At 42.7% G+C, this 12,169-nt stretch overlaps 1 protein-coding gene across 1 annotated transcript in view; it reads left to right on the plus strand.

Moving 5' to 3' along the window:
- The window catches only part of ITGAX (integrin subunit alpha X), a 60,282-nt gene that overhangs the window by 9,779 nt on the left and 38,334 nt on the right, over window positions 1–12,169 (plus strand). The window contains exons 15-20 of the mRNA XM_021700345.1: window positions 859–989; window positions 1,119–1,273; window positions 1,416–1,570; window positions 2,279–2,410; window positions 2,500–2,573; window positions 2,788–2,929. Of these exons, the coding sequence (XP_021556020.1) occupies window positions 859–989; window positions 1,119–1,273; window positions 1,416–1,570; window positions 2,279–2,410; window positions 2,500–2,573; window positions 2,788–2,929 (789 nt within the window). The remainder of the gene's footprint in view (window positions 1–858; window positions 990–1,118; window positions 1,274–1,415; window positions 1,571–2,278; window positions 2,411–2,499; window positions 2,574–2,787; window positions 2,930–12,169) is intronic.

Consider the following 12,169-nt stretch of genomic DNA (forward strand, 5'->3'; position numbering starts at 1 on the left):
ACCTCTTCTTTTCCAGATGTCCTTAGATTTCTCTTTCGTTTTATTATTACTATGCTTAATGTCTGCCAGTCCAGCAGTGCCTAGAAATGTTAAAGGGCACATTCTCCAAGGGGTTGGTCATCATAGGAGCAATGGAAATAAAAGAGAAGGAACCCACAGGGGAGGCAAGTTTCCAGAGCATAGAATTTTCTTATGGATACAGCCACTTCCCATCCCAACTTTTTCCCTCTTTGTCCTCTGAAGAGATAGGGTGGTCCTCGGAAGCAAAAAGGGGCCTGGGGCCTGGGGTCAGAGGATCTGATTTCAGGTCTGGAGTTGGCCTCTTAAAGGCTGTGTGGCCTAGGCACTGTCTGCAAAGTGGGAAGTGGGGCTAGATGAGCTCTGAGGTCCCTTCTAGCTCTAATACTCATCATAATCAGTGACTAGTGACTTTTGCTGTTCAAAGGACTATATGCATTAATTCATTTACTACTCACAGCTAAACTCTAAGATATTATTATCCCCATGTGAAAGATGAGGAAACTGAGGCACAGTAAGATTGGATCCTGGCCCAAGGCCTCATGGCTCATGAGCAGAGCCAGAATTGGACCTGAGACTAAGTAGAAGAATGAATGAATGAGACACAGGTCACCAGACCAAACTCTCAATCACCACTTCTTCATTTTTGTCTTGGGGATCTTTTCTCTGGTCATCATTTCCCCACCCCACCTCCTCTTTTTAGGCACTTCTGGTGACATCTTTTCACTACTGAGCTCTTCTTTCTGTCTCCCACATTCCTACCTCACTGTTCCTTTTGTTGCTGATTTCCAACTTGTTTCCATCACCCTCAACCTGACTTGCCTTTCCCTCTCTGTCCAGAGGATCTCAGCCTCCCAGCTCTCCCCCAGCCTCCAGTATTTTGGGCAGTCACTGAGTGGGGGTCAGGACCTTACCCTGGATGGACTGGTGGACCTGGCTGTGGGGGCCCATGGGCAGGTGCTGCTGCTCAGGTGAGAAAGTCCTCCTCAGACACTTCCAGATCATTCTAAGTCTGCCTAGGATTTCAGCCTCCCCACCCCCATCCCAGTTCGCCCTTCTGGGACCAAGGACCTGCCCTCAACTCAGTGTTCTGCCCTTAGGACCAGACCTGTACTCAGGGTGTGGATGAGCATCCGATTCAAACCTGCAGAGATAGCCAGGTCTCTGTTTGAGTGTCGGGAGACCTCCTCTGTCAATGCACTGGGTGACGCCAATGTCTGTCTTCATATTTATGAAAGTCCCAAGAATCGGCTGGGTGAGTCCTCGCCTCTCTGACCCAAAATACCCTGGCCCTTAGAGTCCCTTAACTCAGGGCTCCTGTCTCCTGCCTTGATCCTTGTCCACCTGGGGAGTTTCTAGCTCTCTCAGCCCTCCTTATCTCCTCCTTTCCCCTACAGGTAACCTTCAAAGCTCTGTGACCTTTGACCTGACCCTCGACCCAGGCCGCCAGAGTCCTCGTGCCATTTTTGAGGAGACAAAGACCTGGAATCTGACTCGTGTCCGAGTCCTTGGGCTGGGACAGTACTGTGAGACTGTGAAGTTGCTCCTCCTGGTAAGGGGACCTCAGAGTCCTGGGGATGGCAGAGATCCTGCGGCTGGCGATGGGCTGGGCAGGGAAGGAACAGGGTGTGTTCTGATTCTCACTGTGGCTTAGCCCTACCACAAGACCTGGCATGCAGGAGGTGCATAACACTGGTTAGCTGATGAGTGAGTGAGCAAATGAGTAAATGGATGGATCACCTGCAATGGCTGAGGCTACACAGTTGGATTTTAGGAGAGTACCACTGCTTCAGAGAACTATGGGGTGATGCACTGGGATTCTTTTAGGAGCTGCTTCTCTGAGATAGGTCCTGTCTTAGGCACTGGGGACGCAACAGTGGACAAAACAGTCATGCCCACAGGAAACTCTGAGAGAAGGCCAAAAAAATCAAGTTCCTAGATAATAGATGTCGGGTAGTGATGAATTCTATGAAAAAAGATAAAGTCAGGGAGGAGAGTAGAGAAGGTGTTGGGAGACCTCTTGGATCAGGTAAAGTTTGGGAAGATCCTGAATAGAATGAGTGAGCCATGTGGGATGCTGTGGGGAAGGAATTCAAGGCAGAAATCAGGCAAAGCAGAGGTTCTAAATGGTGGAATTGTAGCAATTGAGCACAGCTGGGTATCCTTATGACCCCGTTTTGCAGATGAGGGAACAGGACATAGCTAGTGACTGTGAAGATGCATTTCCTTGCCACTGCTGTCTTCCATGTCCATCCTTTAGGCCTGTGTGGAGGACTCAGTGACCCCCATCACCTTGCGTCTCAACTTCTCCCTGGTGGGCAAGCCTATCCCTTCCTTTGGAAGCCTCCGGCCTATGTTGGCTGTGGATGCTCAGAGATACTACACAGCCTCTGTAAGTCCTGGTATTGGAATCTTCCAGAAGGGAGTGGAGGGTGTGGACTCTAGATCTTGGGGAAAACCTTGCTTTGCCTTCCCTCTCAGCTCCCCTTTGAGAAGAATTGTGGAGCTGACCATGTCTGCCAGGATGACCTTGGCATCTCCTTTGGCTTCTTAGGGTGAGCTACCACTCCGTTAGACCTGCCCTGGTTCCCCGGCTCCTTTTCTGGAATCTGGAGCTCTTGCTCTGGCTTTCCCTAACATTTCTAGCCTGTGCTCAGAAAAACATCCTGTCCCCTATTTCTCCCCTACCTCCCCACTCTGTGTTTCATCCCCAGACCCTTTCTAGTTTCAGTCCCAGAATCATCTCCTGCCCTCTGCTCCAACACCTAGCTTGAAGACGCTGTTGGTGGGGAGTACCCGGGAGATGAATATGAAAGTGGTGGTGTGGAATGATGGTGAGGACTCCTATGGAACCATAGTCACCTTCTTCTATCCACCAGGGCTGTCTTATCGACGTGTGGCAGCTAGCAAGGTATTTTTATTTTTATTTTATTTTATTATGTTATGTTAGTCACCATACAGTACATCATTAGTTTTTGATGTAGTGATCCATGATTCATTGTTTTCGTATAACACCCAGTGCTCCATGCAGTACTTGCCCTCCTTAATACCCATCACCAGGCTAACCGATCCCCCCACCTCCCCCCAAAACTCTCAGTTTGTTTCTCAGAGTCCATAGTCTCTCATGGTTCATCTTTCCCTCCTATTTCCCCCCCTTCATTTTTCCCTTCCTTCTCTTAATGTCCTCCATGCTATTCCTTATGTTCCACAAATAAGTGAAACCATATGATAATTGACTTTCTCTGCTTGACTTATTTCACTTAGCATAATCTCCTCCAGTCCCATCCATGTTGATGTAAAAATTGGGTATTCATCCTTTCTGATGGCTAATATTCCATTGTATATATGGACCACATCTTCTTTATCCATTCATCTGTTGAAGGGCATCTCGGCTCTTCCCACAGTTTGGCTATTGTGGACATTGCTGCTATGAATATTGGGGTGCATAGGAGCCTTCTTTTCACTACATCTGTGTCTTTGGGGTAAATACCCAGGAGTGCAATTGCTGGATCATAGGGTAGCTCTATTTTTAATTTTTTGAGGAACCTCCACAGTTTTCAAAAGTGGCTGTACCAACTTGCAGTCCCACCAACAGTGTAAGAGGGTTCCCCTTTCTGCACAACCTCTCCAACATTTGTTGGTTCTTCCCTTGTCCATTTTTGCCATTCTAACTGGTGTAAGGTGGTATTTCAATGTGGTTTTGATTTGAATTTCCCTCATGGCTAATGATGATGAACATTTTTTCATGTGTCTGTTAGTCATTTGTATGTCTTCTTCAGAGAAGTGTCTTTTCATGTCTTCTGCCCATTTTCTGACTTGATTATTTGTTTTTTGGGTGTTGAGCTTGAGAAGTTCTTCATAGATCTTGGATACCAGCCCTTTATCTGTAGTGTCATTTGCAAATATCTTCTCCCATTCTGTGGGTTGCCTCTTTGTTTTGTTGACCGTTTCCTTTGCTGTGCAGAAGCTTTTTATCTTGATGAAGTCCCAAAAATTCATTTTTGTTTTTGTTTCACTAGCCTTTGGAGATGTATCTTGAAAGAAGTTGCTGTGGGCGATGTCAAAGAGGTTACTGCCTATGTTCTCCTCTAGGATTTTGATGGATTCCTGTCTCACATTGAGGTCTTTCATCCATTTTGAGTTTATCTTTGTGTATGGTGTTAGAGAATGGTCGAGTTTCATCCTTCTGCATGTGGATGTCCAATTTTCCCAGCACCATTTATTGAAGAGACTGTCTTTTTCCCATTGCATATTTTTTCCTGCTTTGTCAAAGATTATTTGACCATAGACTTCAGGGTTCCTATCTGGTCTCTCTATTCTGTTTCATTGGTCTATATGTCTGTTTTTGTGCCAGTACCATGCTGCCTTGGTGATCACAGCTTTGTAATATAGCTTGAAATCGGACAACGTGATGCCCCCAGCTTTGTTTTTCTTTTTCAACATTTCCTTGGTGATTTGGGGTCTTTTCTGATTCCATACAAATTTTAGGATTATTTGTTCCAGCACTTTGAAAATTGTCATTGGAATTTTGATCAGGATGGCATTGAAGGTATAGATTGCTCTGGGTAGCATAGACATTTTAAAATGTTTATTCTTCTGTCCATGAACATGGAATGTTTTTCCATCTTTTTGTGTCTTCTTCAATTTCTTTCATGAGTGTTCTGTAGTTCCTTGAGTTGATCCTTTACCTCTTTGGTTAGGTTTATTCTGAGGTATCTCATGGTTTTTGGCGCTATTGTAAATGGAATCATTCTCTAATTTCTCTTTCTACAGTTGCATTGTTAGTGTATAAGAAAGCAACTGATTTCTGTGCATCAATTTTGTATCCTGCCACATTACTGAATTGCTGTATGAGTTCTAGTAATTTGGGAGTGAATTCTTTTGGGCTTTCCACATAAAGTATCATGTCATCTGCGAAAAGAGAGAGTTTGACTTCTTCTTTGCCAATTTGAATACCTTTTATTTCTTTTTGTTGTCTGATTGTTGTTGCTAGGACTTCTAGTACTATGTTGAACAATAGTGGCAAGAGTGGGCATCCTTGACATGTTCCTGATCTTAAGGGAAAGGCTCTCAGCTTTTTCCCATTGAGGATAATATTCACTGTGAGTTTTTCATGGATGGATTTTATGAACACAAGGAATGTTCCCTCTATGCCTATACTCTGAAGAGTTTTAATCAGGAAAGGATGCTCTGTTTTGTCAAATGCTTTTTCTGCATCAATTGAGAGGACCATAGGGTTCTTCTCCCTCCTCTTATTAATGTGTTCTATCACATTGATTGATTTGTGAATGTTGAACCACCCTTGCACCCTGGGGATAAATCCCACTTGGTCATGGTGGATGATCCTTTTAATGTATTGTTGGATCCTGTTAGCTAGGATTTTGATGAGGATTTTGGAATCCATATTCATCAGGGATATCAGTCTGAAATTCTCCTTTTTGATGGGGTCTTTGCCTGGTTTGGGGATTAAGGTAATGCTGGCCTCATAGAATGAGTCTGGAAGCTTTCCCTCTGTTTCTATTTTTGAAACAGCTTCAGGAGAATAGGTATTATTTCTTCTTTGAATGTTTGGTAGAATCCCCCAGGGAATGCATCAGGCCCTGGACTCTTGTTTTTTGTGAGGTTTTTGATCACTGCTTCAATCTTGTTACTGGTTATTGGCCTATTCAGGTTGTCAATTTCTTCCTGTTTCAGTCTTGGCAGCTTATAGTTTTCTGGGAAGGCATCCATTTCTTCCAGGTTGCTCAGCTTATTGGCATATAGTTCTTGATGATAATTTCTAATAATTGTTTCTATTTCCTTGGTGTTAGTCATGATCTCTCCCATTTCATTCATAATTTTATTAATTTGGGTCCTTTCTCTTTTCTTTTGGATAAGTCTGGCCAGTGGTTTATCGATCTTATCAATTCTTTCAAAGAACCAGCTTCCAGTTTTGTTGATCTGATCTACTGTGTTTCTGGTTTCTAATTCATTGATCTCTGCTCTAATCTCAATTATTTATCTTCTAATTTGTGGCTTAGGCATCGTTTGTTGCTTTTTCTCTAGTTCTTTAAGGTGTGGAGTCAGTTGGTGAATTCGGGATTTTTCTATTTTTTTGAGTGAGGCTTGGATGGCTATGTATTTCCCCCTTAGGACCACCTTTGCAGTATCCCATAGGTTTTGGACCGATGTGTTTTCGTTCTCATTGGTTTCCAAGAATTGTTTAAGTTCTTTGATTTCCTAGTTGACCCAAACATTCTTGAGCAGAGTGGTCAAGAATTTCCAAGTGTTTGAATTTCTGCCAAATTTTTTCTTGTGATTGAGTTCCAGTTTTAAACCATTATGGTCTGAGAATATGCAGGGAATAATCTCAGTCTTTTGGTATCGGTTGAGACCTGATTTGTGACCTAGTATGTGGTCTATTCTGGAGAAAGTTACATGTGTGCTCAAGAAGAATGAGTATTCTGTTGTTTTAGGGTGGAATGTTCTGTAAATATCTACCAGGTCCATCTGGTCCAGTGTGTCACTCAAAGCTCTTGTTTCTTTGTTGATTTTCTCCTTAGATGACCTGTCTATTGCTGAGGGTGGAGTATTGAGGTCTCCTACAATTAACGTATTGTTATTGATGTGACTCTTTATTTTGGTTAACAGTTGGCTTATGTAGTTGGCTGCTCCCACATTGGGGGCATAGATATTTACAATTGTTAGATCTTCTTGTTGGATAGACCCTTTAAGAATGATATAGTGTCCTTCTGTGTCTCTAACTACAGACTTTAGTTTAATCTAATTTGTGTGATATAAGAATTGCTACCCCAGCTTTCTTTTGAGGTCCGCTGGCGTGGAAGATGGATCTCCATCCCTTCACTTTCAGTCTGGAGGTATCTTTAGGTTCAAAATGAGTCTCTTGTAGACAGCATATGGGTGGGTCCTGTCTTTTTATCCAATCTGCTACCCTGTGCCGTTTTATGGGAGCGTTTAGGCGGTTCATGTTGAGAGTGATTATTGAAAGATATGAATTAATTGTCATCGTGTTGCCTGTGAAGACCTTGTTTTTATAGATTGTCCCTGTAAATTTCTCTTGTATATCATTCTTGGGGTCTTTCTCCTTTTATAGAACGCCCTTAATATTCTTGCAGGGCTGGCTTAGTGGTCACATATTCTTTCAGGTTCTGGTGGTCTTGGAAGGTCTGCATCTCTCCATCCATTCTAAATGACAGCCTTGTGGGATAAAGTATTCTTGGCTGCATGTTCTTCTCATTTAGTACCCTGAATATGTCTTGCCAGCCCTTTCTGGCTTGCCAGGTCTCTCTGGATAGGTCTGACATTATTCTGATGTTCCTCCCTCTGTACATAAGGAATCTCTTCTCCCTAACTGCCCTTAAGATGGTTTCCTTGGTTCTAAGATTTGTGAGTTTTACTATTACATGCCAGGGTGTTGGCCTGTTTTCCTTGATCTTGGGAGGGGTCCTCTCTGCCTCTAGGACGGGAATGTTTGTTTCATTCCCCAGATTAGGGAAGTTCTCAGCTACGATTTGCTCAAATATATCTTCTAGTCCTCTGTCTCTCTCCACCCCTCAGGGATCCCAATAATTCTGACATTGGAACGCTTCACGTTGCCACTTATTTATCTGATTCTATTTTCATGGATTCTGAGTTGTTTTTCCCTGGCCTTCTCTTTTCCCTTTTTTCTATTAAATGGTCTTCAAGGTCACTTATTCCTTCTTCTGCCTCGCTTACCCTAGCTGTTAGATTACCTAGATTAGATAGGATCTCATTGATAGCATTTTTAAGTTCTGCCAATTCAGCTTTCATCTCTGCCCTTAGAGACTCTATGTTGCCATTAATTGATTTCTCCATTCTAGCTATTGTCTTCACAATTGCTAGCCTGAATTCCATCTCTGACATCTTGGTTATATCTGAATCCATTTGTAAATCTGTGGCATAAATCATAGTCTCTGAGTCTTTCCTACTTTGGGGGTTCCTCCTCCTAGTCATTCTGTTGAGGGGTGGTTGAGGGAATGTACAGAGTCCAAATTATTGACCAGAACCCAAACAAGATGCACCTGTTTTCTAGGGACTTTAGGGTTCTGGCCTCTTGTTTTCCCAACCTGTCTTCTGGGGGATGGGCCTCTTGCGCTGTTTCTCAGGCAACCCTGTTTGGGCATATTTGCCCTGCCCCCTTTGGTGTGGGATGGGCTCAGTGAAAACCAGTTTTTTGGGGGCTTTTGTTCTCTGGAGGCTTTCCCTGGTGGCTTTCCTGTCTCTTCTGAGAGTCAGAGCAGAAGAGACGGTTTCCAACCCTCTGCCTCAGAGCAGAGAGATCATAGTCTGTTCTTCAGTGAGCTCTCCAGGCCACACTATCTCCGTTTCTGTCTGTGCTGCTATAAACTGCAGCATCCTGGGTTGTGAGCCCCTCAGCAGCACTCCCAGTCCTCCCCTCAGGTTGGGGCATGTCTCTGCCCTTTGTGCTTCTAAAACCACCAGCCACCCCAGTTCCCATGTGGCCTGGCTGCTCTCGGTTTCCTTCCAGAGAGCTGCCCTAAAGTCCTTTCCCCATTGCTACTGGTGTGCAAGTCTGTGCCCCATGCCCAGCGCGGGAGGCTATCGCTTACTGGCGGTGTAGGATCCCCATGGCCAGGCTCCCTCCCCTTCCGTTTATCCTCCATATCTGCCCACAGAATCAGAGCTCCCTGCTTTGTACCTCAAAACTAAATGCCTGCAATATTCTGTTTGTAGAGATCCAGATCTATCTTCTTATATCTCAGGCTGATTTCGTGGGTATTCAGAGTGGTCTGGTAGATATCCAGCTTAATTCAGGGGTCCAGTTGGAATAGGGTCCCCTACTTCTCTGCCATCTTTTCCAAGGTATTTCTTTCTGGGGAAGAAAGCAGTGATGGCTGGTGGTCAGCAGAAATTCTGTGCTGGGTTCAAAGCTCAGGCAGGTGCTGCCATTGCTTAGGAGCCTCTTGTAAGCCAAGAGGTCTGGGCTGGTCATGGTTGGGTGGATATGGTCATGTTTCTAGGGCTTGCCTTGGCTCATACTGTGTTCAACTCTGGGTATTGCATTTTAGAGACACTGACTATCAGGAATGAGTTCTCACAAGCCTACTAATGTGAAGAGAGAGGGGACCTTGCCTTAAATTTCTTTGTATTCCACATCATATCAGTATTCTTTTTTCTATTATGTTATGTTAGTCACCATACGGTACATCATTAGTTTTTGATGTAGTGTTCCGTGATTCATTGTTTGCGTGTAACACCCAGTACTCCATGTAAAACATGCCCTCCTTAATACCCATCACCGGGCAATATTCCTTTTAAAGAAACCATAACGTGACCTTCAAATATTTTAAAACACTGTTCTGTATAAGAAAGAGTTGAATTTATTGGTAACTCTAGACCAGGGTTTTGCATACTTTGGTAACCAAACCTAAGTCTTTATACCTGATGCACAGCAAAGCCAATCACTGAGACATTGAATATGAAGAAAGGAAATGGTTTATTGAAGAGCCAGCTAAACCAGGAGACAGGAAAGCCAACCTCAAATCTACCCCTCTAAGTGGGAGAGTCAGAGATTTTTAAGGCAAATAAAAAAGGGTCTGGTAATAGGGGAGAGGAGCTATATGACATCAGAATCAGATAAGGGAAATTAATAAGTAAGGGAGGGTTGATTTTGTTATCAATGCCTACTAGAAGCTTCTGTATGTGTTTTCATGCAATCCATAACCAGAAAATGGCATCCTTAACATGATCCAAGGGGTTTTAGGACCTTCTATGTCAAAAGTTCATCCACTGGACACTTGTGCATGCTCAGAGACAGTCAGTGGTCCTGACTGGTTTTGGTCATTTTCTTAGTGAGGCCTTGAGTCTCTGCAAGACAACTAAATCAGTATTCTGTTATCATGGTGTCAGGCAAGATTCTTTTTTTTTTTTTTTAAAGATTTTTATTTATTTACTGAGAGAGAGAGAGAAAGCATGAGAGGGAGGAGGGTCAGAGAGAGAAGCAGACCCCCTGCTGAGCAGGGAGCCCGATGTGGGACTCGATCCTGGGACTCCAGGAAGAGACTGTCTTTTTTCTGTTGGACATTCTTTCTTGCTTTGTCAAAGATTAGTTGACCATAGAGTTGAGGGTCCATTTCTGGGCTCTCTATTCTGTTCCATTGATCGATGTGTCTGTTTTTGTGCCAGTATCATACTGTCTTGATGATGACAGCTTTGTAAGAGAGCTTGAAGTCCGGAATTGTGATGCCACCAGCTTTGCTTTTCTTTTTCAACATTCCTCTGGCTATTTGGGGTCTTTTCTGGTTCCATACAAATTTTAGGATTATTTGTTCCATTTCTTTGAAAAAAGTAGATGGTATTTTGATACGGATTGCATTGAATGTGTAGATTGCTCTAGGTAGCATTGACATCTTCACCATATTTGTTCTTCCAATCCATGAGCATGGAACGTTTTTCCATTTCTTTGTCTTCCTCAATTTCTTTCATGAGTATTTTATAGTTTTCTGAGTACAGATCCTTTGCCTCTTTGGTTAGATTTATTCCTAGGTATCTTATGGTTTTGGGTGCAATTGTAAATGGGATCAACTCCTTAATTTCTCTTTCTTCTGTCTTCTTGTTGGTTTATAAGAATGCCACTGACTTCTGTGCATTGATTTTATATCCTGCCACTTTACTGGATTCCTGTATGAGTTCTAGCAGTTTTGGGGTGGAGTCTTTTGGGTTTTCCACATAAAGTATCATATCATCTGCAGAGAGTGAGAGTTTGACTTCTTCTTTGCCGATTAGGATGCCTTTTATTTCTTTTTGTTGTCTGATTGCTGTGGCTAGGACTTCTAATACTATGTTGAATAGCAGTGGTGATAGTGGACATCCCTGCCATGTTCCTGACCTTAGGGGGAAAGCCCTCAGTTTTTCCCCATTGAGAATGATATTTGCTGTGGGTTTTTCATAGATGGCTTTTATGATATTGAGGCATGTACCCTCTATCCCTATACTCTGAAGAGTTTTGATCAAGAAAGGATGCTGTACTTTGTCAAATGCTTTTTCTGCATCTACTGAGGGGATCATAGGGTTCTTGTTCTTTCTTTCATTAATGTATTGTATCACGTTGATTGATTTGCAGATGTTGAACCAATCTTGCAGCCTAGGGATAAATCCCACTTGGTCGTGGTGAATAATCCTTTTAATGTACTGTTGGATCCTATTGGCTAGTATTTTGGTGAGAATTTTTGCATCCATGTTCATCAGGGATATTGGTCTGTAATTCTCCTTTTTGATGGGGTCTTTGTCTGGTTTTGGGATCAAGGTAATGCTGGCCTCATAAAACGAGTTTGGAAGTTTTCCTTCTATTTCTATTTTTTGGAACAGTTTCAGAAGAATAGGTATTAATTCTTCTTGAAATGTTTGGTAGAATTCCCCCGGGAAGCCATCTGGCCCTGGGCTTTTGTTTGTTGGGAGATTTTTGATGACTGCTTCAATTTCCTTAGTGGTTATAGGTCTGTTCAGGTTTTCTATTTCTTCCTGGTTCAGTTTTGGTAGTTGATACATCTCTAGGAATGCATCCATTTCTTCCAGGTTATCTAATTTGCTGGCATAGAGTTGCTCATAATATGTTCTTATACTTGTTTGTATTTCTTTGGTGTTGGTTGTGATCTCTCCTCTTTCATTCATGATTTTATTTATTTGGGTCATTTTTCTTTTCTTTTTGTTAAGTCTGGCCAGGGGTTTATCAATCTTGTTAATTCTTTCAAAGAACCAGCTCCTAGTTTCGTTGATCTGTTCTACTGCTCTTTTGGTTTCTATTTCATTGATTTCTGCTCTGATCTTTATTATTTCTCTTCTCCTGCTGAGTTTAGGCTTTATTTGCTGTTCTTTCTCCAGCTCCTTTAGGTGTAGGGTTAGGTTGTGTATTTGAGACCTTTCTTGTTTCTTGAGAAAGACTTGTATTGCTATATACTTTCCTCTCAGGACTGCCTTTGCTGCATCCCAAAGATTTTGAACAGTTGTATTTTCATTTTCATTGGTTTCCATGAATTTTTTAAATTCTTTAATTTCCTGGTTGACCCATTCATTCTTTAGTAGGATGCTCATTAGCCTCTATGTATTTGAGTTCTTTCTGACTTTCTTCTTGTGATTGAGTTCTAGTTTCAAAGCATTGTGGTCTGAAAAT

This window comes from Neomonachus schauinslandi, chromosome 5 (assembly GCF_002201575.2).
Source record: "Neomonachus schauinslandi chromosome 5, ASM220157v2, whole genome shotgun sequence".
Classification (NCBI taxonomy): Eukaryota; Metazoa; Chordata; class Mammalia; order Carnivora; family Phocidae; genus Neomonachus; species Neomonachus schauinslandi.